Below are 25,906 nucleotides of genomic sequence, written 5' to 3' on the forward strand. Positions count from 1 at the left end.
AAAACAACCATACGAGATGTCAAAGGTCACAACATGGCCGTGTTCAATGTGTTTTCAGTAGCGTTGATGGTAGTTCTAAGTCTCTTGCTATTGGCTTATGTATTTGTCACCTGTTTGAAACGACGAAATCATGACAAGCAACCCCCTGTCTATCAAGGGTGGATACCGTGGCTTGGCTGCGCGATTGAATTTGGAAGATCTCCTCTGACGTTTATCCTTCAAAAACAAGAAGAGGTGGGCAGTATGAGTATATGGCATACCCGGCGTCATTAATGAAGGGTCAGGCTATTGATAATTTTTTTTATGAAAAGTTGTAAAATCGTCGTTTTTGTTAAATGGGATGGAAAAGTACATCAGGCCGTCGAAATGTCGTTATTATGTTCTTTGTCAAATTGTCAAAATGGAAATCTACCTGTCACTTAATGTCGGTGGTATGCGTGGAAAGTCCATTGAAAATGGACACAACATACATGCATTGATGCATAAATTGACACCGTCGTTTGGTGTTCAGGCACCTGTTTGAAATCTCAAATTAAACGAGACGTTTTTGACTGTGGCAGACATTTCAAGCCAATGGGTTTGTGGAATATGCAGGCCAACAAAGTCCGGTGGCTGTCAACACAGGCCAAGCTGATAGGCACATGATTAACATTGCGTGATGTGACAGATTCCTTAACCCTGTAGATCTTCAGACAGAACACTTCAATGTTTGAAATGAAAGGATATCCAGTAGAACTATCTGTTGACGTTTAAGGGTCGCTGGACTCTGCTGTGGGGGACCTGCAGGTCCTATATATCACCATGTCACAGGCAGACGCACTGGAGATGTAGTAGACATCATGGCCGTTGGAATCGTCAATTGTCTTTTGTGCTCTTCAGAGATGAAATCAAATACCATCTGTCCTTCATGATGGTCCGCAGAGTTGTTATTGCTGCAATGGACAGCAAATCACAGATGCAACTCTGGCCACACATAACTGATAATGGATTGGTCATGGTTTTGGCAGGGATAACTCCTCACTGCACATGGTCAGTGGTAATCTTGCCGGACAGCGTTATTGCTCTCTAACCTCAACCTTATTGAGCATCTTTGAGATGAACTCAGTTGAAGTGTGTGCACATATCACCCAGCACTCTGGGCTCTCCCAGGACTCTTAATCGAGGAATGGATCCATAAGCTATATTAATTTTCATGAACTTGATAAGGAGCATGAGAACAAGGTGCACCTGAGTCTTGGATGTGGGAGATCTGGTACACAAAACATTGAATGAGCGAGTGCTTCATGCTTGTCATTTTCATTTTGAGGGTTTGGTCCATACAACTGATGTTAGTTAGTGCTGTTTGAACTTTTTGTCTGTATGTCACGATGTCTCACATTTTTGAACACACTGAATATTATGATGACGCACTTTAGTTCTTTTATTTCTGAGAAACTTTTCTTTACATGTGATATATATCATTTGACCCTTATTAATGATACCTAGTACATATATCAGCTGATATATATTGTTTTGGCTCGATTCGAAAACCCTCATGTCAGGAGTTTTTATCTGGGTGTTTAATGTCAAAACACATTTGATTAGCTGATATATACCATATCTTGTCTTGTGATATAAACACGAGAAATATTGTTTGATAGTCCTCTTTAGTCCACTGGTCGTCTGTTGAACCAGTGGACTAAAGACAAGGAGTACTGTGAAACTACTCCTTCTACTATAGGACTAGAGGCAGGCAGAGCATGTGCTGCTCATGCCAGGGTGTGTTAAAACCATGCATACCAGCATATCTGGGAACACTGGAAAAACATGTTTTGTTAACCCAGTGTTTGAAATACCTGCTTCCTCGACTGCCCGGAATGGGTTATTTTCAACACAGACTGCCTGATTCGGAAAGTCAACTGCTCTATGCTTGGGTTAAAATTTAGACATGTATACGAAGATATGATATTTTGTGGGCATCTAAGCAGCCCTGTGGTCTTGCTGATATTTAGGGGATTGTCATATTCTGGTTACCCTAACATCAAATAGAAAGCTTGATCAAACTGATCCAGAAAAAGTTCCAGAATTGTTTTTTTGTGTGTGTGTGAACAAAATCAATTCAATATGCGTAGAAGTAGACATGTAGAAGTAGAGAACAGTGTATCTCGTTACACTCCACCACTGAGTCTAACCTAGTTGAAGGTCACATCAGGTAACCTTAAAAACTTTGAGCGACCAATGACCATCCAATCAAATGCTAGACGGTTAAATAGATTTAACCATTCAGACAACAGCCATTATTTAGGGATCGGAGGGACTTACAAATATTCAGGTCACTGACACAGATCTCTCCACAAACAAAACTCCGCATATACCACAGTTATTTAACCTGCAGTATATACACTCTGGGGTTTCTATTGACATGGCTACCATTAGCTAAAATTTCGGGAAGATGACATCCTTGGATATTGCCAAAAACACTATTTTCAGCGACTGTTTACTCACTGTTGTCATGGTTGTACGTATGCTATGTGCATCACTCGGAAACGAACATATGCTAAATAGCATTCGGAATCGTTGGGGTACGAACCTTTTCGAGATAAAAGGTTCAAAAGGTATGTGCGAATGTCCACTTTTGTGATTTAGTAAGCTGTGTTCTGATTGGTCAGTCTCAAAGGTTACATGATGCAGGGAGCCTATATAGAGGGGGAGAAGAAACTCCTCGAAAATCCATTGAACGTATGTCTCGGGTTGTTACTTAACCAGTGTAGTCTATATGGTAGCAGCGTAGTATTTAAGATTGAGCCTGCTTTACTTTCAACAGCTGATTAAGTTTGTGGAGTGTTATAACAACTGAAATCCAACATGTATAAGATAAGTTAACTATTTTGTCACTTCAGTTTAAGTCAAGTAATTGGTATTAGTGTCCGTATTAGGACAGTAGATTTGTAGTAAAGTTTCAGGTCGGTAAGTTATAGCTCACTGGCTTCTATTCTCTATTCACCGCGAAGATAGACTAAATTGTGCCGATCAAAACTTCTTTCACATTCGTTCAATTTTTAGAAGGAGAACATACCTTTAGTTGAAAGGTATTCGCAAGTAATAGTGACAGTTTTATGACTTAAAAATTGTTAGAGTGTAATTGAGGTGTGTGGAAAAAATGACATTTCGCCATTGAAATGCTATATGCCGTTGTTTTAGTATTTCTAGTTACTTCCTCAAAAACATCTTTCACCGACACCTTTAATTCATATGAGGGGAATATACTATCAGGTGAAATGTGTTTGCAAGCAATAGTGATAGTTTCATAATCTAGAAAGGAATGTATGGGTGTATATGAGGTGTGTGAAAAATGTTACTTATTACCGATCTGCTCTGATCCGCCATTAAAATACTATACGCTGTTGTTTGAGTGTTTCTAGTTATTGCTTCAAATACATCTTTCACACACACCTTTAATTCTTATGAGTGGAATATACTATCATGTGGAATGTTTTTGCAAGTAATAGTGATAGTTCCGTAATCTAGAACAAACTGTTAAAGTGTATTTGAGGTGTGTGAAAAATATGGCATATTGCCTATCTGATCTGATTCGCTGTTGATGCTTGAGGGTTATAGTTCCATAGCTTCTTCCTTTCTTGTTGATCTTATTATTTGACAAAACTGGAAAAGTGTTTTAGAACGCTTTGTGAGAGTTTTACACTTTATTTTTGAGGGCAGTGTGACAGTGTCAGTTAACATTTTGTTAATGTCCATTCCATTCCCACATGCAATAAAATATCTGAATTAATTATTAATGTAAACAAAATGTTTCAAAGTATATTTTTTAAAAGGACAGCTGATGTTAACACATGTTCTTGCGATACCTTTGTGTTCTTTAACATGTTTTTGGAGATAAGGCCGCGTGTATCATTTATTCTTTCATTCATTCACATATGTACTTCTTTCTTTTATTCTTTTTCTTTATTTCATTCATTCACATAATTCTTGCTCTTAATTCGTACTATAATTCATTCATTCATTCATTGTAAAATTCCGACTGATACAATAACCTGGTTGAAGTTCTGTTAAACCAGGGATAATCTACAAAGTATATACTCTATATAGTCTCCCTGGTTAAACACAACTGAAGTTGTACTGGGAACAAGCCAAGTCACTGTGTGCTTTGGAGCGTGACGAGGCACACGTTAATTAGTACTAATGGTAAAGAAAGCAAGCGAGTGACCTATCCCTGTTGTAGACTATCCCTGCCTGATGTGACCGCCCATAAGGTTTTGTTAGACTCAGTAATGGAGTGTAGCAAAAAGTACTGAGGATAAGTTTACTTTGACTGGTTTGGCACCATTATAAAATGTAATATCTCTATGTTACAGCTAGGTCCAGTCTTTACATTGTGTGTTGCTGGAGAAAGATACACCTTTCTCATGGAGGCTGAAGATTTTGACAAGTTCTTCACTTCTCCAAATGTAGATTTTCAGAAAGCTGTTCAAGATCCAACCAATCGTGTTGGTATGGACACTATGCTTACAATTATGGTGATTTAAATCATGATTAAAGAAAACCAGAGCAGTGACAGAAAACTGTCTTATAGTATTTGCACTAAAAAGATGACAAGTCTTCAGCAGTGCTTTTAAATGTTTCTAGCAATGAACTAGTGTTGCCAAGAAATATGTCATGTTTGTATTCAAAGCTAATATTATGTGTCAGTTTATTTGTAACCATGGTAGCAGAGCAGACAAACCAGGAAAGAAATATGTGAAAAAAGTAAAGATGTTTTTTAGTGTGTGATGATGTTAAATAACATCTAACAAATCTAACAAACAGGTTACTCTATTTATGATCAATGTGCTTATAACAAATTGGCAAACTACATTTTTTGTCTAAGGCATTTGCTGTATAGTTTACTTGAAATGATTATAAATAATGTAACTTCCTTTATGAAGAACTAAAACATGGTTTGAACTTTCCTTGTAACTATAGTTTATTGTATTAGAAAACTGTATCGACTGCATGACATATATTGCAATTGTGTCATTTTTAGGTATGCTTTCATCTTGTGTGCTATTTTATAAATTGCAGAATATGTAGTATCATCTATATATATTTGTAAGTGTTTTTTATTAATTATTAAAAAAGTGTTTTAAGTAGGTAAAATCAATAAGATGTTTCTTCAGGTTTCAATCATGTTTCAGCTTCAATGCCAAAGAATTCCTTCTTCAAATATCATACCAAGATCCACGATGCAGTAAAAGGCAAACTAGCTGCCTCACAACTAGCTTTGTTTTCGGATGACTTGTGTCAGAACTTCAGAGAAAATCTCGAAAAGCTTGCAGGAGGTATATTAAGTCTAGTTCTACTTCTGTTTTCTAAATAAATATCTTATAGTGGGATTTTTTTTCTACCTTTTGGAGTATATATATCATGACATGTCCAATATGTGATGCTGTTGTACCAAGAATTGTAAATGGCTATATTTTCATCTTGCCTGTGAGGTTACAAAAACAATCTTTTCATGAAGTTTACAAATTCATCCTTACACTAGAGTTAGCCAGGTTCCAGTGTATTTTGTTCTTTGAAGAATATCCATGTGCTTTCTTGGGTTTGCTACACAATTAGGACCTTGTAATCTGCATGTTCCACTCATATATTTTGAACTCATGTGTAAATGTACCTGTAAAGCTTAGCTCATGAATTTGAAACAAAGCTGTTGTTTGAAGTTTATAAACTTGACATGACAGGAGATTGAGGTCACTATTTCATATCCTAATGTCGTGTTTGATCCTTCAGGTCAGGATGACCTAATGGAGGTTGTGAGGTCAGCAATGTACCCTGCTGTCATCAAGAACCTGTTTGGTGAGGATGTGTTACCTATAGCTGAAAAGGTTAGTTCTCAGTACCAAATATGATCATGGAATCACATGTATTTTCTGACAAAGGTATCAAAGGTACATATCTGGTTATGAGACAATGATCATACTCCTTTCAACATGGCCTTGTTGTATCTTGTCCTGCATCTCATATAATCATTTCAACATGGCCACCTTGTATCTTGTCCTGCATCTCATCCATGACTCCATTTGAAGAGACTTCACCAGGTTAGTGATTTAATCCTGCCCTCTCCCAGTGTGTAGTTGTCTGGCTTCTCCGCTCTACTGGAACATTCATCAAATCAACTGGGAAAACACTTCCTTCTACTTGTGTATACATACATATGCCTCTTATTCCACACTGTGTACTTCCAGCTTGATAATACACCCATTCAAATCTGTGTTAGAATTGATCTTTAGTAACCCATGCTTGTCGTAAAAGACAACCAGTGGGATCAGGTGGTCAGGCTGGCAGACTCTGCAGACTCACGTCATCGTATCCCAGCTGCTAAGATTAATGCCCATGCTGTTGATTGATGGACTGTCTGATTCAGATTATTCACAGACTATTGCTAAGTGTGGCATAAAAGTAAACTCACTCACTCATACTGCTTGATAATGGAATTAGAACCAACTCAGAAAAATCACTGGTATTGCAGTAAGGAAGTTGTTTATGCATATGTCTTATCCTTACAAAGTTTGAAGTATTCAGGAGTGGAATACATGACACATTTTGTTGTTACCATGGTTACTGGTTCAGAGTTGATACTGGTTTTGAGAAGTTTTGAGAACTGTCTTACTTATTTCATCAAGAGAGAGTTTCTGTACCAGGAAGGTGAATTATTCATCTGGTGTATATCAATACACAAGTGTCAATATTGATCAAAATATCATGTATCAACACATGCATTAGCTGAGACAGAAATAGTTCAGTTTGATAGAAACATCCATGGATTTGGTCAGCTACCTGAATGTGTTACCTTGCAGCAGGCTGGGCCAGAATGAAGCAGCCTGTCCTTTGGCATCAATTTCAGAAGATGTCAGAGTGAAAATAGGGAATATTCTCACTTGACACAAAGAAATATAGCAGCTTCATGATTCACACTTGCTGCAGACTTGGACGATGTATGATTTTTATAGCTCTATACTTTATCAGCTTTTTGGGAGTCCTGAACATTATTCATGTGTATTTAGTAATCATAACGAGAATGCTAATTTTGATGCCCTGGATCCAACAGAATGCTGTTCTATGGCGTTACATTATTACCCTGATGGAAACAGACAAATTTGGATGACTTGTGAACTAGTGAACTAATGAACTAAAGACCTGTGTTTGTTTTTCCAGGACGACTTTGACTTATTTGCACAGCACTTTATTACCTTTGATGATCAGTTTGAGTATGGAGCAAAATTGCCGGGTGTATTTCTCAAGTGAGTACTCCTTTGGTACTACTTGTTTTGTGGACATCAGCAGGAAAGGGTAGAGTGTTAAAGGGGCTCTCAGCTCACATCATTTGGCAGTCCATGCAAGCTCAAGTCAAGGTCTAGTTGAACATGTATTTATTTGATTGCTTGCTCAAGTCTGATGACGTGGATTATATAAGTTTTTATGTAATTAGTCCAAGTACATATCGATAATGTTGTCTTACACACCTACATCCTTGATATCTCCAGAGTATACGTTCTGATAAATCTCCATTACACCCTGGATGTATCTATGGAATTTTTCTGGGCAAAACCAGTTCAGTGTTAGAAACATTTGAAAGCACTGGTGAAGACTTTCAGCTGTTTAGTTGAAACTCTATAAGACAGTTTCTGTCCCATCCTCAATAATATCCAGGGTATACTTTGAAATAAATCTCCTTGATGCTTCTGTGCCTCAACCCGATGAATTTATTACCTCCCTTGCCTGACTTTTTAACCAGTCAGGTGTCTACCCTGGGAAAGTTCAGCGTACAAATCACAACTCACTTTTGCTTATTCTTTATCTAAATGATTAAACTTTGCAAAAGAAATGATGAAGGGGTGCTCTGAAAGAGGTAGAAGGACTTCTTAAATATTTTATAAATGCTGCGGTCCTGTCAATTTGTGTGTATGACTTCCCCAAATTTTGAGTTGCACTGGGAACAAACCTTTGTCATTGCAACCACTATCTTTGTTGACTCTGGCAAGCTTGGTTGTAATGGCTGCATAGCTGATTGGCTACTGTGAGAATGGGAAGCCAGCAAAGGGAGGTAATAAATTTTTTGATCTGAGCCGTAGAGGCATAAGGGTATAGTGGAGATTATCAGAACATATACCCTAGAAATATTGAGGACATACACACCTGATGATAATACAAAATGTGTGAGCTACAGATTCTGGAGTCTCGTTTCCCTGGGATAGGACTGCATAGAAATATTTATCTGTATGATTACCAAGTGTACTTGAAATCTAAGGGGATTACAGACAATATTTGTTTGTTGTTTAATGTTGTTTGTTCATATTCCAGCTATTTAGCAATCAGCATAGATAAGCAGGTAAACCAAATAGGCTGCAAACAAGTCAGTCAATCTGACCACCCAGTCCCTTAAGTCAGCTTTTATGACAGCATGAGTTGTTGGAGATAAGCCCTAACCTGGATTTTCAGGAGTCAAGTCCAGATTAGCTCCTATGTTAATCATCAGAGATGTCTTTGTGGATTGGATGGTTTGAAACATCGCACTCACATAATAAAAAAGTTGTTATCCATAACAATTTGTCTTATTTGTACACCTCAACTTCTAAAATGCCACTCAAACAAGTTATGCATTGAGTCATAATGGCCTGTGTTGTTGGATTATCTAGGGCAACCTATACTGTGTAGAGACAGCCGTCTTATTTCTTGTAGCAAGCAGCCACATGGTTTTAGCATGCTTAATTCAGTGTCTCATCTAGACAAGCACTAGACACAGGTCATAAGATAAGTCAAAGTAAGGACATAAAAAGCAGTTAATTCCTGTGACTGAATGGCTGCTTTTGTTGGAATATGATTTAGCTACAAAAGAATAATCACTACAGTAGAAATAAAAAAAACAACTTAGTTCTGTTTCTAGGACTTAATGATATGAATCAGATTGATAAACATCACCTTATGGAGCCATACAAGAAGTGAAGTCAGCTGTGTTGTTGTTTACAGGGAGTGGTCAAGATCCAAGCAGTTTCTACTGAACATCTTCCGGTCAGTGGTCAGCAAGATTCAGATGCATGATAACAGCAGTCTGTCACAGAAAGTAGGTTTGTGAAAACCTAGAATGAAACTTGTTCAGATCAGCCTGGATTGAAAAGGAAATATCAAAATTGCGCTTCAGCATTTTATATTTGTTATGTCAAGGCTCAGGTTAGCTGTTATTAAAGAAAGATTTGATTGAATGACGTGCTGTTGTGACATGAAAGTGTTCTACAGATCTGATGATACCAGAATTATGAATACACAATACTTGGAAAGTGAAACCTCAAATATAACATTTTAGACTGCTGAGTTTAAAAGAAAATCAGTTTAGAAGTGTCTGATTACTTGGTCTTTTCTTTGTAAAATATGAATGTTCAGTACATAATATCCACGTGGAGGTATTATTTTTATGGCATCTTTACAACACCATGAGGTGCTAATGTCCAGTGTTGTAATAGCAGTTACTTTGAATACACACTGGTGTACAATGTTCCACTAGGACTCCACTATACCCTGGACACATCTACGGGCCTGATAATTTTATTACCTCCCTTTGCTGGCTCTGCATTCTCACTGTAGAGAGATAGCAGTTGCACTTGCGAAGGTTTGTTTGCAGTGCAACTCTGATTTTGGGGAAATCATACAAACATAAATTGAAAGATCCGAAACTTTAAAATAATATATGGAAGAATTCCTTTTACCTCCTCTTACAGAGGACCTCTGCATGGTTTGTGTTGCCAGGTTTAATCGGTGAGATAACTTAAAAAAGCGAAAGTGAGTTTTGATTGGTTTGCTGAACTTCCCAGGGTAGACACCTGATTGGATAATAAGCCAGCCAAGGGAAGTTATATATTTATTGTGCAGTAGATGCATCCAGGGTATAGTGGTGACTTATCGGAACATATACCCTTTAGATATCGAGAATGTCTATTGTGGTGACATAGCCTTTCTCATTCGAATTGTTTGCCTTTTCCTTTCATGTCAAACATTTGAAGTTAAGTTTCTGAAGATAACAAAGGATATAATTCAACTGAATGCTATGACCCTTTATTATGTCAAGTTTACGGTGATGGTGTTGTGGTGAGCTGAGGAGTTTGTAGAGGGTTAAGACAGGAATGCTTCCATTGACTTCATGACACAGGTAAAACCAGGGGTGACACTTGCATAAATTTGGTAACCTATTCATGTCCAGATTTACAGTATGGGATCATGCATAAATGAATAAATCTTGACAGGGATGCAATTTGTTTTCCAGACTCTTCTACAGATTGTTTGTGGTATTGCAGACCAGGACTGTATGGCCAACTACAGCTTGTTATTTCTGTGGGCAGCTTTAGCTAACGCCATCCCGGTATGTCCAGGAAGTAGTGTCGTCTGCCTGTTGAACAGTGCTGATGTGGGTTGACCAGTTACTTATCCATGAACAGAAAAGAAACAATGGCACTCACCATAGTTTTAGTACTTCACCCCACAAGTGCCTGCCAATCGATTCGGAACCATGGATGAAACTGTCTTTGTCAATAACATCTGTCCTTTAATTCTGACACAGTGTATCTCTTCATGAACACCAGACAACACATCTGTGGAAAGTGTCTTCAAGAGAACTCTAACAATCACTACCCAGTCTAAACAAAGGTTGCATTAGAAGAACAATGGGGCACTGTGGGCGAGCTGGCTAAAGTGCCAGGCTAGTGATCCAGTGAGGTTGAGGTGTCGGGATCTAGCCCACCTGTGACCGGGTGCGAAAACCTAGGAGTCAACTTTGTGTGCAGACTCTCCCCGTGTTATCACAACCCCTAGTATGCAGTACACAGCCTTGCGTACTTGAAAGAACCCACAAATCCGTTGGTATATGACCAGATGTTGGCCACATGAATACGTGCATACACCTAGTTGCGGGTACAGCAACATGCAGTAAACTTGGAGAAAGAATTGTGACTATGCATCCCAGCCCACCCAGCTGTGAATTGGGTACCTCGTTAGGATGAAACTGCCACAATAAACTCGGTGCGCCTAGTGGCGGCAAGACTTGTATACTCCCCAGGGAGTTAAGATTGATAATACGATGCGATGCTGAGACAGACATCCAATGATCGAGGGAAAACAAATGGCAGCCCTTGTGCAAGCAACAGTGGCATGGATATGTGCGCTATATAGATATCTTAAATATCCTATAGGATAAGAATGATAATTTTGTGGAAATACTTTGTCTTTGTTCTGTGAAAGGCGACTTTTTGACATAGGTTCTAATGTCATTAACATCACTTTGAGGGATCAAACCCACCAACCTTCCCGTTTCTCCATGGCAGAATGAAGGCAGTATCTCTTGTATTTCATCAGTTTGGTTGTGCTGAACATATTAAACCATTTTTACTGACTGGTTTGTTTAAACTACAAAGCAATTCTTCAAACATGGTTGTGTGCTTTATTTGCCAGAATGACATATAAAACAAATATGATGATAAAGAAAGACAAATGATGCTATGATAGTTAAGTGAAATAAAGCCCCAGATATAGAAACACATTGTGTGCTTTTGTACACTGCATGCTTTGTTCACCCTTAGGTTACCTTCTGGACACTGGCTTTCATGATGCAGAACAAGGATATCCTAAACAAAGCCAAACATGAAGTGGACAGTGTCCTGAAGTCAAAAACTAGCGGTCAGTTTCTTCATCTATGTTCATAAAAGTGTTGTCAGGTACCTCAACTCTTCACTTTATGCAAGGACATGATAGGATACTGGTTTTCAATTGAATATCCGCTGGTTCTTAATAGAATCATTTCAAGGTCTCTTAAAACACTATATCAGGTGGTTTTTGCCCTGTAGTCTGGCAGAAAATATTTCAGGACGATGTTTGATAACTTTACTTTAAAACTATAAGTGCTATCCGTTTCCAATTTGGTATGAGGCTTTTTAATTCTTCTACCATTGAGGATTTTCATTGGTATAATTTATCATTCATAATAAGATAATAAGAAAGTTGTCTAAAGGAGCTGTCAAGGGTGTTGAGTTACCAGAACAGCGACCTGGTCATGCAAATAGGCAGGTCACATGTCACATTCTTACATCATGCTCGGCAGATCATGTCACGTGACTTCAAGCATGTGCATTTTGCATTAGTTAATGGTGTCAATACCTGTGTAGGGCAGAAGGGGTCATCTCAAAATCAAATGAGTCACATAATTTATATGATGTTTTCAAACTACTATTGCGATGTCTTTTCATGTGTATGTACATAACGGAGAATTTTGATTGTTTAGTTTCCATGAAAATATTTTGAGCTTGGAAGTAGTTAGGGGACAGGTTTATTTTCTAGGCATTATTCACAGTCCATTAATCATATTTCTGTGAAACTATGCATGTACACATTACTGAAGTGGGTCTTTGGTTTGTATTTTGGGGTTTGATCACTTACTTGTTTTCTTCGAATTTTACAAGATTTTTCAATCACAAAGCATCTCTAATTTGGACAGTTCAGTATCTTATTCATCTCCAAGATGTACTAAGATTGGTGGGATGGTCTGTTCTCTAATGCCATCTAGTTTCCAGTACTCATTTTCAACTGCCAATACATGTTTGACACAGGCTTCTCACCGACTGATATCAATCTCCCCTATTGCCATGTGAACAATTTTTTCAACGTCAAATAACTTGAATGTCGTGTTGTAGCGTGATACGTTCCCCTTGATCTCCCCCCATATCAGTTCAATTGGATTCAAATCGCAATGGTATGGCGATAGTCGTAGAACCTCGTGACCAACATTCTTCAACTTATTATCGATGGCATAGGAAGGTGGTGGTTTGTGCTGTAACACAAGCTCATACAACACTGGTTTTGTTGCTTTGTCAGGTCTTATGATGTTGTTTCGATGAAGCTATTCAATGATCTCTGCTTTACGACAATTGGATGTTGGTATGGAGCATTGTCCATGACTACCAAGGACTTTTCTGAAAGGGCTGTGATCAGTTGTTCTTCTACATACTGTGTAAAGACAGCCCCATTTATTTCCATATGGTAGTCTCTCCCGTCGGTGGATTTAGATTAAATACCAAATCACACCCAGGCAGAAATCCTTTGTGTGAGCCAGCATGCAGAGTTATAAGTCTCTGTCCTCTACCAGCTGGCAGCTTCTGCTACGACTCCTGTCGGTCAGGATGCTGCTATTGGTAAGATGCTGTATGGGAGGCATTTACCCATGTCTCGTCTAGATACACCGGTTCATAACCATCAGCGCATATTTTTCTAATTGTTCTCAAGTAAGTTTTTCTTGATTTTATGATGTTATGCCGTTCACACATGGCAAGTTTTATACCCTGAACACTTTCATATTTGTAACCAAATTTCAGCAACAATTATACTTAGCAAATAGTATAACGAGAGACATCAAGCTGTTGGTCTTGAGCAAGGATTTGTTTCAATCGCCGTACTGACACATGCTCATTTTGACGTGTTAGTTTTCTAATTGTGTCCCTGACAAGCCTTTGATCAAAACTATCCGGTTGTAATTTCCAACCAACTTTTGAGATGGTCTTCTGGAATGTCCATAGACGAAGCATGAATAATTCCACTCAACACGTCCTTTGAGAGATCCAAGTCATGTTGGGTCCTTTTGACATACTTTTCTGGAGCTACAAATGGACGGCACCTTTCACTTTCTCATTTGAAATAATTATATATTTTTCTAATAGAGTCTTTTGCATCAGCTCATAAATTGGATGTGGACATTTCTCTATGTGCCGATGTGTGTGCACTTCGTGTAATGCATGTGCTTGAAGTCACGTGACATGATCTGCCGAGCATAATGCAAGGATTTGACATGTGACCTGCCTATTTGCATGACCGGGTGGCTGTTCTGGTAAGTAGCTCTACACCCTTGACATGTTTGGTGGTGTTGTGACTTAAAATAATGACAGCTCTTATAGACGACTTTCTTATTATCAAGTGATAAATTATAACAATGAAAATCCTCAATGGTAGAAGAATTATAGAGCCTCAAACCAAATTGGAAATGGATAGCACTTATAGTTTTAAAGTAAAGTTACCAAACACCATCCTGAAACATTTTCTGCCAGACTATAGCAGGGATTAAGGGGAAGAAATGGTCTCCACTGTAATATGTGTATTGTAAAAAATGATTTCTTAGAAGTGTGACTGTGACTTACTGTTTGGAGGTGTATACTGTTGATTTTTAACTTGATGTGACTATTGACTGGCTGTTGTAGTGAGCGAGTGTGACCTTCAACAGATGCCCTATGTCAAGTACACTGGCTTTTGTTGTAGTGAGCGAGTCTGACCTGCGACAGATGCCTTACCTCAAGTATACTGGCTTTTGTTGAAGTGATCGAGTCTGACTTGCGACAGATGTCTTACCTAAAGTATACTGGCTTTTGTTGTAGTGGGCGAGTCAGACCTGCAACAGATGCCTTACCTCAAGTACACTGACTTTTGTTGTAGTGAGCAAGTCAGACCTGTGACAGATGTCTTACCTCTAGTATACTGGTTTTTGTTGTAGTGGGTGAGTCAGACCTGTGACCGATGCCTTACCTCAAGTATACTGGCTTTTGTTGTAGTGAGCGAGACAGACCTGCGACAGATGCCCTTCTTAAAGTATTGCATGCTGGAGGCTATCCGACTGCGGTCACCAGGGATCATCACGAGGAGAGTGGTCAAGTCCTTCACTGTCAAGGTTGATTTTTGTTGAATGGAACCAATCAATGTTTCAACAAGAGATTTCTGAAATGCCATTATAGTATCAAATTCAAATTCTTAGTCAACTCCGACTTCATGCAGCTGAGACTTTGTGAACCCATCTCCATGTATAAACATGATTAGATCTTGAATTAGGTTCACATGCAGTCTGGAACCATGGAATGTATTGTTTAAAACACATGCAAACTGTTATTGGTACACAATAGATCATTCAGATTTAAGCACTTGTATGTGAATGTTTTTGACAGATTTCTATCCTGCTGGTGCCTTTGATACACATCAATGGTATCTTGTTGCTCCCCTCAAAATTGTGGGCTGTGAGGCTATAAGTTTGTATATTAATATGGATTAGATAAGTGCTAGTTCATGACACTGACTTTAGGAATTCCAGACTGATTATATGTATTCTACCATGGTGGAGATACTGAATGTGTCATTACTGTGCATATCTAGTAATAGTAGTAACAGTCAGCTTGTATGGCGATCATATTCAGGCACATTGCCTACTCATGGTGCTTCGTACATTACTATCTGTGTACAGGAGATGACTGTAGCGGCAGGAGATATGCTAATGCTGTCACCGTACTGGGCTCACCGCAACCCCAGATACTTCCCTCAGCCGGAACAGTTTTGCCCAGTATGACTTTTCATAAACAGTTTGTAATCAACCTGTCATATTTTATTTTGTTATGTAAAGTGAACACACATGGTTTGGAACAATGACACACATTACATGTTCCCAAAAATCGGTGTAATGCTTGCTGAAGTGCTTCTCATCAGGTACCATGTCAGTGTGGTTGGTTTGTTATCAGTGAAGATCCAGGTAAGAAATTCGTCTTCTGCAACGTGCGCATGTCTTAAGAGATGACTAAGAGCTTGGGTGGACAGGCTTGCCAACATGGTTGAGACAGGTCATCATGTCCCAGTTGTATAGATCGATGCTCATGCTGTTGATCACTTTAATGTCTGGTCCAGATTTGATTACTTACAGACTGTCACCATATGGCTACAATATTGCGGAGTGCAGCCTTAAACTACAAACCAACCAGCCAAATAGTTTGTTGGTTTATGCATGTCAGCAAATGTTTTAGTAGTCACCAAACATATATATTGATATTTTTGTTTTAGTTAAAAAAAACTATGCTGCTCACTCAGGTTGTGGAAAATAGATGTTGCAAAGATACAGGTTGAGACATGGAACTTTCTGTTTCCCAATTTGTGTGTTAACCATTTGTCTTTCTGAACTGGAATCTCTTACTACTGAGGCATTCAGGTATCCTGAGGCAAAAGACTTTCTGATTTAAGACTTTAGCATGTGCTTTCTTGGATCAGGATTCAGGATCAGTCTGGAATTGTACTGCCTCTAGCTCTGCATAGTACACAAAGAGCTTTCAGGTTTCACTTTGGAGGGGATTCGAACCCCATCACTCATCTCGAACCTGTTGCTGTTATATATGCATATGCCAACATTATTCCCTAAACATTAAGTGTTGTTAAGCATTATCACAATACTAATGAGACCCTTTCTCTGACTTTAGAATCGATGGGAGAAAGCAGATTTAGACAAGAATGTCTTCTTACCTGGGTTTATAGCGTTTGGAGGAGGCCGTTACCAGTGCCCTGGAAGGTGATGTGTTGGACACATTGTTATAACTGCTAGTCACATGAACAGTAAACCCCTGGACTAGATCTACTTTTTTCTATAGTCATATTGTAAAGCTCATTATCCACTGGTTCTTTGGACATAATAGTACATGCTTCCCTGTGACCTGTGGGTCAGAACTGGTCTCCAGCAACTCATAGAGGCCATATGAGGCAGTGTATGGGTTCCAGTGGTCAGACGTGATTAATTGGTGGATGCTTGCCATCAGAACTAAATTGAATAGCTTGATGCTCATGATATGGTTGATGATGTTGTCTGGTCCATACATGATTATTCGTAGACCACTGTCATATAGCTGGAATATTGAAAAGTGAAGCTGAAAAGTCTTCAGCAAATAAAACAAAGAAACCAAACCAAACTGGTTACCTCCAAGACGTTGCATTTCGTGTCCAAACTAGTATTTTGACCCAGAGGAGGAGATGTGAGACATTTATACAATTGGGGAATTTGTTGAATTTGAGAGTAGTGAAAAATGTTTAGCTCATTTGGTGAAGTATGTTCAACAAAATTGTACCATTGTTCAGTATCATAACTGTATGTACACTCCATATTTTAATAAATGTATGGGTGCTTGAGATGTGTACGGTTTGAGAAAGGTGATATCAATTTCACAGGATTATGTTTAGCCTTCAAGTAAAAAATGGGTGTATATTTTGGGACTTTTTGAATGGACATTCAAGTCATGCTGTGCCTGTTCTTGGGGTAGAAACAACACAGCACAGTCAGATATGTGTCGTTGTGTATTTCAGATGGTTTGCCCTGCTGGAGATCCACATGTTCATAGCGATGTTCCTTCAGAGATTTGACTGTCAGCTGACAGTCTCATTACCTCAACCAGTAAGTGCAGCCTTGGAAACCCTCAAGCTTTTCTGTTAGACTAGTTTTTGAAACTAGGTTCCTCTACTTTAGTTTAGACCCCATTGAGAAAAAAATCTTATTTAATATCCACTTGGCAAAACTACCTGCAAAATGGGGAAAGTAAGACAGTTAATATGGAGCATGAAATGGTGTTTGATCCTGGAAATAATTGAGTAGCATAGTGATACAGCTGTGTACATTTACAAATGTGATTGCTTATGTTTAATGTCTGTTCTAATTTAATTTCTTTTTTATGTCTATTCTAAGCATAAATATAGGTTACTGCTCTCGCCCAAATCTTCAAACCACACAGCATTTAAGCTTGTAAATATGAATATTGAATTCCAAATCTTTAAGGGAATAATCCAAACTTCATAGATATTTATCTGTAAAAAAGAATTCAGGTTTTGTATCCTCAAGGATTTTCTGTGTTCCTTTTCCTGCACATTATGGCCATTGGCCAAACTTACCCCTCAAATGTTAGTTAAATTAGGCCAGCAGGGCGTAGCACAGCAGCTTATGCTAAACACCGAATGACCAACTCTCATTCTGTGCAGACAAGTTATCTTTCATCATAACAAAGCTGTTGACTTTTGTCTTGTCAGTTGACATCACTTGAATGCCTGATGTGAATATAATGTTCTGTTTCAGAGTCCACTTCATTTGGTTGGCACACAACAACCTAGCAACTCTTGCTGCTTTCAGTACAGTCTACGGCGGTAGCTGTACGTGTTTAACTGACGTTTCATTTTGAATAAGAGTTTGGGAGAAGGTGATTAAACTGAGTGTGGATGGACACCTTTGCTGTAATATGATGCATTCAATGAGATGGTGACTTTACAGCCATTGAAATGAGAATTAGTATGCCTTTGATTGTTGTATATTATTTAAATTCCCTATGAACATGGACACAGATACAAAGATGTTGCCAGTGTGCTCAACTGCAATCATGATTCATACTTTCATTTAATCATAATCACATGTTTTCAAATGAGTTGTGTGTTATACATTCCAAAGGAAAATAATTTAAATAACATTTGAAATTTCACAGTTGATGACATTTTTATTTATTGGAACTATACTTACGTGTAGTTAATTACTGCTAGGCACATATTAGATGATCCTGCTAACTAAACGCATATGTGACAAGAGAGGCGGTACAACAAATTTGGCGAGTACACAGCTGCTACAGGTAACTTGACGATTATGCACATGCAATACATGCTAACCCTGACATGAAATCAACACCGCTACCCCTGACGAATATCAGCCCGTACAGAGAAATAGGAACAAAATTATGGGATAAAAATATTTCCCCCTTGCTACTCAGATTTAGTAACAGATAACTGGTAACATATGAAACACAATTAACTATATGTAGTTATTATCTGTTTAATATTTAGCAGACGAAAAGTCAACTTTACCCATTAAAACAACACTGCATATTCCTTCGAATGATATGACTGCAATTTCATGATATTCCACGCTAACCTTTAGTTAAGGCGAAGACAAATAGATGATTGGGGCATTGACAAGCATTTTAGATATTCAACAATTTTGTTAAAAAAAACCCAGGAAAATGTCATTTGCTTCATGAAATGGATCGGTGGTCCTAAACATAATTGCTCAGTATATTGTGTTGATTCAATTCGTTGGGATTGTACCTGTTCCCAAATTAAGTGTGCAATAACAATTCATGCGTGAAACGCACGGGGAAAATGAACTTCTCGATATTTATCAGACAACCTGTCTCCCTCTTGTTTCAAGTGGATCGTTCTGTGGGGCGTTCCCAAGTATGCAAATTGGGGTCATTTGTCAGGTCGTGGATCATCTTATATGTGTTTACCAGTGCTGGTGTGTCATAATGATCTATCATGATGAAAGCTGAAGCTTTCATGCTGATGGCTAAGGATTACTATGAAAACAAAAGTGAATGAAGTCCCAGAAATACCGACAATATACTCAGAAATGTCAATTTGTGTGTGACAAAGTCAACCCAAATCATGGAAAGGAAATATATTTTGGAAGAAATGCTTGTGGACAGATGCATGTGATAGAAACTTTGAAATGTAATGTAGGGTAGGTGGAACCACAAACATGAGACAGTATATGACAGTTTGATTATAAGGATGTGGTATTAGTGTGTGGTTCTTTGCATAGAACCCAGGCCCAGATCTGTTGTAGTTCTTGTATTGGTGACAGTTTTTGGCAGCTTGAATCATGAGTGTTTCTAGGACTTCAGTCCTGCCCCACAACGAGGCACATGTGATTCATGTGTTCTCGCCTAAGGCAAGTAAATTTGTTCAAAATTGCCTCTGTTCACCCAGCAGAAAAATGGGTACCCGGTAGGAAAGGTTATGTGAATATTAACCTTGTAGCAACTCACATGCAGCTTGGATTGTCTGGGATAAAATAGTGTGTCAGCACTTTGAACATTCACAAGTGTGTTGAAGCAGGCATTTCATAAATAGCCGTTATTGATATTTATTGTGTGATATGAGGATATGTTTGACCGACATTATTATTTGTAAAGACATATCTGTACATTTTGTGCCAAAGTTTACAATCATGGTTACAGTTTATTTTGAGAACCATTTATTTAAATCTACATTGTTAAATATTCAGGCACATTTTTGTTGCTATATTCTTCTGAACCAGTGAATTCTTAGTGTATTTTTACAGGTATGGAGATAGTTTGAACTAAACATGTTTCATGAAAATGCAAAGAGTAATAAAAAAAGTCATGACTGACATAATATGTTTGTTTTCTGTTTTATGGGAGTAAGGTAAATGGTGTTGACGACAGCAGTTAAGGAGATGGGAGTATAGTGATGTGGTAGGTATGAAGTCATGTAAGATTTGGTTTGTTTGAAGCTGTCGTCTATAATTTTAACTCATGTAGTACCCTTTTTAAGTGTTAGTCTATGATTGTTTTTAGATCTTGCTTAGTCCATTGCAGGTTTAAGGGATGACAAGAAATTGTGTCATTGCTTGTGGTGTGCATTTTGACTTGTTTGACCTCTTGTGTTGATTGGTTCTTTTGAAACAAACTACTACTTGCACATCAGCCATTACACTTCACTTCAATTCGACCACATCTCAGATCAACAGACAACTAACACCTCAGATCTAAGGTAGGAACAATGTTTCAAGTATTGTATATATGTGTTGCACTAAATAACAATGTAATTAGTGTTCTTGATGATAATTAAATAAGTTAAAGTACATTAGTGCAATTGTAAATCTTATGCACAGGCATTTCTTGTGAGTAGACTACGATGCAGTGTTATTGATAGATAAGACTAATGCTTGTAGGCATGTTGGAATGTGTATTTGTATACTGGTTCATACTGCACCAAATCATATATACATAGGTTATTCTCTGTGCTGTATCTCAGTGACATAGAAGTTGATACACTAGTTGTGAATTTGATTGATTGGCTGGGGATTGATTAGATTTGTATGATTTCTACATAAACGTCACACACTAGCCACTAGCCACTTTTCTATTAACACATAGCTATCAGCTTCATTATTTGTGTCACATGTGTAAAGTATTTATGTTCATCCCATAGTTGATAGATTTTGTCTAATGTGCTAACATGTTCATTATAATTGTGTGGATGTTGGTACCATGTAGTTGAAACATTCTTATAGAACCGCCATTCTTGGCGGTTTCAGTCACCATGGTTATGCCAATATAACTATTACCGCAACCAGCCATGCATCACACGTGACAAGATGAGCCAGTCCGAGGAGATTACTGTAAGCGGGGCATCCATGCTACATGTGTGCATCGGGTCTAGGACAGTTCCCACCCGGGCAATTCCCACCTAGGACAATTCCCACCCAGTTATTTTCACTATAACCCCCACCATATTGAAATAAAGAAATTTTACTTTGAATTTTTTGTGTGTAATATTAACTTTGATAAAATTGTGACATTAAAACCAATTGACTTTGTTGAAGCTTTTAGTTTGTGCAATGTTCACTTTGATAAAGTATAAATTTAATGAAATTTTAAGATCGAAAGTTCAGAAAACCAATATATTTGAGCTGGGGTGCTACTGTTGTACCATATCATGCAAACATGGTAATATTAAAAGTTACAGTAACCTTATGTATGTCACAAAATAGTGCCTCCTTACTTAAAAAATGCTATCATTTGTTATATATTAAATAGGATCTGTAAAACTGATACTAAAGCATGTCAAGAAGAAGGCAATAGTTCAGGACCAGTAAAACTGATACTAAAGCATGTCAAGAAGAAGGCAATAGTTCAGGATCAGTAAAACTGATACTAAAGCATGTCAAGAAGAAGGCAATAGTTCAGGATCAGTAAAACTGATACTAAAGCATGTCAAGAAGAAGGCAATAGTTCAGGATCAGTAAAACTGATACTAAAGCATGTCAAGAAGAAGGCAATAGTTCAGGACCAGTAAAACTGATACTAAAGCATGTCAAGAAGAAGGCAATAGTTCAGGATCAGTAAAACTGATACTAAAGCATGTCAAGAAGAAGGCAATAGTTCAGGACCAGTAAAACTGATACTAAAGCATGTCAAGAAGAAGGTTCATGTTTGTTTCATATGGAATATTGTTATATGGTACATATGTTAAAATGAGTAAATGTTGAAGCTGAACTATGTTCTTCATGTTACTTTAATTTGGGTTGGGAATTGTCTGGGTGGGACTTGCCCTAGGTGGGACTTGCCCTAGGTGGGAATCGTCCTAGGTGGGAATTGCCCTGGGTGGGAATTGTCCTAGGTGGGAATTGTCCAAGGTGGGAATTGCCCTGGGTGGCATTTGTCCGGGAGGTAATGGAGTGGTTGGGAATTGTCCTAGGAGGGAATTGTCCAGGTGGGAATTGTCCTAGGTGAGAATTGCCCTAGGTGGGAATTGTCCAAGGTGGGAATTGTCCAAGGTGGAAATTGTCCTACGTGGGAAGTGTCCTTGGTGGGAATTGCCCGAGGTGGGAATTGTCCTAGGTGGGAATTGTCCAAGGTGGGAATTGCCCTAGGTGACAATTGCCCTAAGTGGGAATTGTCTAAGGTGGGAATTGTCCAAGGTGGAAATTGCTCTAGGTGGGAATTGTCCAAGGTGGAATTGTCCTAGGTGGGAATTGCCCTAGGTGGCATTTGTTCCGGGGGTAATTGTTCTGCTCCCTGTGCATCAGTCTCGTCTTGTTTTGTGTGCCGGCCGGCGCCTTGATTGCTATCCCTTACATTAGGTGGTAACGGTAAAGAAAATTGAAGTTGCAACAGATGAAAACCCGACGTGAGAGTGAAAAACTGACTTTGTTCATTATCATCGTCGCAATTTTTGTTGAGTGTTCAACGCTGAGTGAGGCTAACATGTCCGTCCCCGGGGGAGAAAAGGCAGCTGGCTCCCAGAATGCTGACCAGTCGTGTACTTTCGGAGGAGGTTTTAAAATGCCAGTTTCTGACCCAAAGGAAATGACATCTTCTGCATAGATGTCTAATATTTACGAAATAAAAGCCTGGGAATTTGGTTGGAGTCCAAGACAAAAATTTCATGGCCTTGCACTTGTGCTAGAGTGTTTGGTCTCTGCCCCTCTGAATTAAAATCTGACTTTGAAACTTTCAAGAGGTATTTGATAAAAGAAACTGACAGAACTGTTGAACGTAAACAAAATGCAGAAAGTGATTTCCATACTTTGTCACAAAATGTTTCTGAAACCATTGATAACTTGGCACATCGTTTGGCTTTAAAAGTGCACGAGGCTTATCCTTCATTTGCTTAATCAAATAGGGAAGTACAATGTGCTCAGCGTGTCTATGATGGTCTGTATTCCAAATCAGTTAAGGATCATTTACAGGCCATTGTTTGTCAGAAAGCTAAACTGCCCAAATTTGTAGATTGAACTCATCGCTTACAAGATACTGGGTCTCAGAAAAACTGTGATAATGCTGCAGTATTGCGTATCAAATGTTCATTTGGCAAAAAACTTGGTCATAAGGAGAAAGATTGTCGTACTAGATTACTCTTAGCCTCTAGTGAGGTGGGTGCACATTCTGGTGTTATGTCACCATCCTTTGGGTCACGTGGTGCATCGAGTACCGGGAGACGTACGCATGATGAGAGGAAGTGTTAACAGTGTGGTATCCGAGGTCACATTACGCGATTCTGTCGTAAGAGCGTGAATATTGTGCAACCTTCTGCTTGTTGAAATCGGTAGGCTAAGTACGCAAGCAGTCATTGATTCGGGTGCGTGTGTGTCATGCATTAGTGTTAACTCGTCGGAGACGGCTTTTCCTAGTGGTGTGTCCATACAGGAAACGAAGACGAAGCTTAAGAGCTTATCTGGCGAGACATTAGATGCTGTCGGTACAGTTAATGCGTGTGTTTGCATTGACGGTAGTATCTGCGAGTGTACTTTCCATGTGTTGGAAAACAAAACCGACAATGTTCTGCTTGGCTAGGATTTCTTACCAAAATGTGATGGTGCTACTCTGTACCTAAGCATAATGAAGTCAAACTTGGTAACTTAATCGAGTCTAGTGACAGGGTTGCCACTGTACATTTGACTGAATCTGTTGTTACACAACCAAGGTGTCAGAAAGTGTTGCGGGTGTTAATCGGAACCTGGGTGATGGTGAACAGATGATGATTGAACGTAATGAGAATTTTGAAACCAAGACATTGTTTATAGCCAGGTCTGTTGTTAGCTCGAGGAATCTGTGTGCGTTAGTAATGACTCCAGAACCAGTGAGTAAGGAGCTGTACAGATATCAGACTCTTGGTAAGGCTCGAGAGTGAAAGAATTCTGTCTGTTCAAATGCTCCCTAAACTTCGAAACAGAGCGAGTTAAGCGATCTTACGTTTAACATAGGACCCGTGGATGATTTACATCGGGAAAAGTTAATAGCACTGCTCCGAGAATACAAAGATACAATGTTTACAGGTTTAGGCAATGTGAATGGCTATACATTCAAGCTTACTTAAACCGGATGCAGATTTGAGTAAGGTTACACAGCGTCGCAAGCGGTTTGGTCCTCATGTAGATAAGATCGTTGATGAGCAAACTAAATCAATGGTTGATCAAGGTATAGTGGAACCAAGTACATTGTTACGAGTGTGTATTTTCTGTGTATTTTGTTATTAATTACGTAATAATTATTATTGGGTCACAATGTTTAGTATTTTGAATAATAATTATGATGGGTCACATTTCGTTTTAATAGATGCTCAACAGTTTTAGGATTCTGGGTTTCCGGAATTTATCTGCTCTTAGTTTTCTCTGTGTTTACTTCGGGTAGACTTATTCGAGGGTATTCTACAGTGTTGACAATGTTCGTTAGTGCCCGAACTTTCGGAAATGACTTAGTATATATAAAAAGGCTGTTTGCTGTGTTGAGGGCGACACTCATTCATATTAACTGGAGGATATACATCACTGACAACGCTTGATCATCAAAACCCGACAACGTCTGAATCTACATTATCTGCTGTCAGACCGATCGCTGTGTTTACATTCTGCATAGTTGATTAACTCTCGTACTGAGACTTTGGTGAGTTTGATATATTATATCTTGTGACCCATTTCCTTAGATTTTGTTTCATTTGTATTGAATTTGTAATCAGCATTGTGGCTATTGACTTGTGACTCTGTATACGTTGCTCTCGTTGCATAATAATACAGAATTTGAACGTTTACGATTTGTCTTTGTTCTGTTTTGCTGGTTCACAGGGGGATTTCTTACATCGTTTGTCACGGTAAATTCTTAACCGTAACAACATCAGCTATCATTTCACAAATTAAGAAGGCTGATAAGATTTTGTTTGGACCTGAGAAATTTGAATGGCCAGCTGCTTGACGAACGTTTTCCTTTAATGACTCCTTATGAGGCACTGATGAGATTTAAACATTCAAAATATTTAAGTGTTCTTGACATGAACTCTCCTCATAACCAGATTGTTTTTGGATGAAACGCCAAGGTCCTTGACTGCATTTGAGACGTCGTCTGGTGTCTGGCAATTCTCGCGTATGTGTTTTGGCTTAAAACTGCTCTTTTAGCATTCCAACGCACTATGCATCTTGTCCTGAGTTGGTAGTCGAAAGATCATGTTTTGGTGTATTGGGACTATGTGTGTGTCCATTAGTCCACCGCCGATGAATATTTGTCAGTGTTACGTGAGGTGTTTGGGCGAATGACGTCTCTTGGTTTGACATTAAAACCTTCCGAGTGTCATTTCTTCATGGATACAACAGAATATCTTGATTTCACAATTTCTGCTAGTGGAGTTGGTCCTGGTAAGAAAGGTATTGAGGCGGTTTGGAATTATCCAGTTCCTGGTACATGGGAGCAAGTGAGGTCGTTTCGTGCTTTGGCTACATAACATTGATAGATTTATTCCCAACTTTTCCGATCTGATGTTGCCACTCAGTCGCATAGTAGAATCTCGTGCGTATGTTTGGCGTTTGACAGAGTTATGGCTGTTCTCACTAAGGCGCCAGTGTTAGCACACCCTGACTCACAGGAGCCCGATATAGCAGACCATAGATCTACACGCTCATCGTATATATTAATAGAGTAAAGGAGCAGCAGAACGATTCTAAATTTTGCGCGAATGTAATGAACTTGTTCTGGAAAAATTACTTTTGTTCAGGGGACCA

At 38.7% G+C, this 25,906-nt stretch overlaps 1 protein-coding gene across 1 annotated transcript; it reads left to right on the forward strand.

The window, feature by feature from the left end:
* Nucleotides 1-12: 12 nt before the first annotated feature.
* LOC137286835 (24-hydroxycholesterol 7-alpha-hydroxylase-like) lies at nt 13-20,020 on the forward strand. Its single transcript, XM_067818846.1, has 13 exons — nt 13-234; nt 4,353-4,488; nt 5,172-5,315; nt 5,767-5,861; nt 7,192-7,277; nt 9,004-9,097; nt 10,292-10,387; nt 11,601-11,697; nt 14,610-14,725; nt 15,290-15,385; nt 16,287-16,375; nt 17,161-17,248; nt 17,921-20,020. Exons 1-13 carry the CDS (start codon nt 34-36, stop codon nt 17,990-17,992), a joined length of 1,410 nt encoding a protein of 469 aa, XP_067674947.1. The 5' UTR covers nt 13-33; the 3' UTR covers nt 17,993-20,020.
* Nucleotides 20,021-25,906: the final 5,886 nt, after the last annotated feature.

This window comes from Haliotis asinina, chromosome 6 (genome assembly GCF_037392515.1).
Source record: "Haliotis asinina isolate JCU_RB_2024 chromosome 6, JCU_Hal_asi_v2, whole genome shotgun sequence".
NCBI classification, from domain to species: domain Eukaryota; kingdom Metazoa; phylum Mollusca; class Gastropoda; order Lepetellida; family Haliotidae; genus Haliotis; species Haliotis asinina.

What these genes read in the sequence shown, in the direction of transcription:
- LOC137286835 (XM_067818846.1), top strand. Translation starts at nt 34, where the DNA reads ATGGCCGTGTTCAATGTGTTTTCAGTAGCGTTGATGGTAGTTCTAAGT. An exon ending in TCTCGAAAAGCTTGCAGGAG is followed by an intron (nt 5,316 to 5,766) that starts GTATATTAAGTC and finishes TTGATCCTTCAG; the next exon opens with GTCAGGATGACCTAATGGAG. An exon ending in ACAGCAGTCTGTCACAGAAA is followed by an intron (nt 9,098 to 10,291) that starts GTAGGTTTGTGA and finishes TTTGTTTTCCAG; the next exon opens with ACTCTTCTACAGATTGTTTG.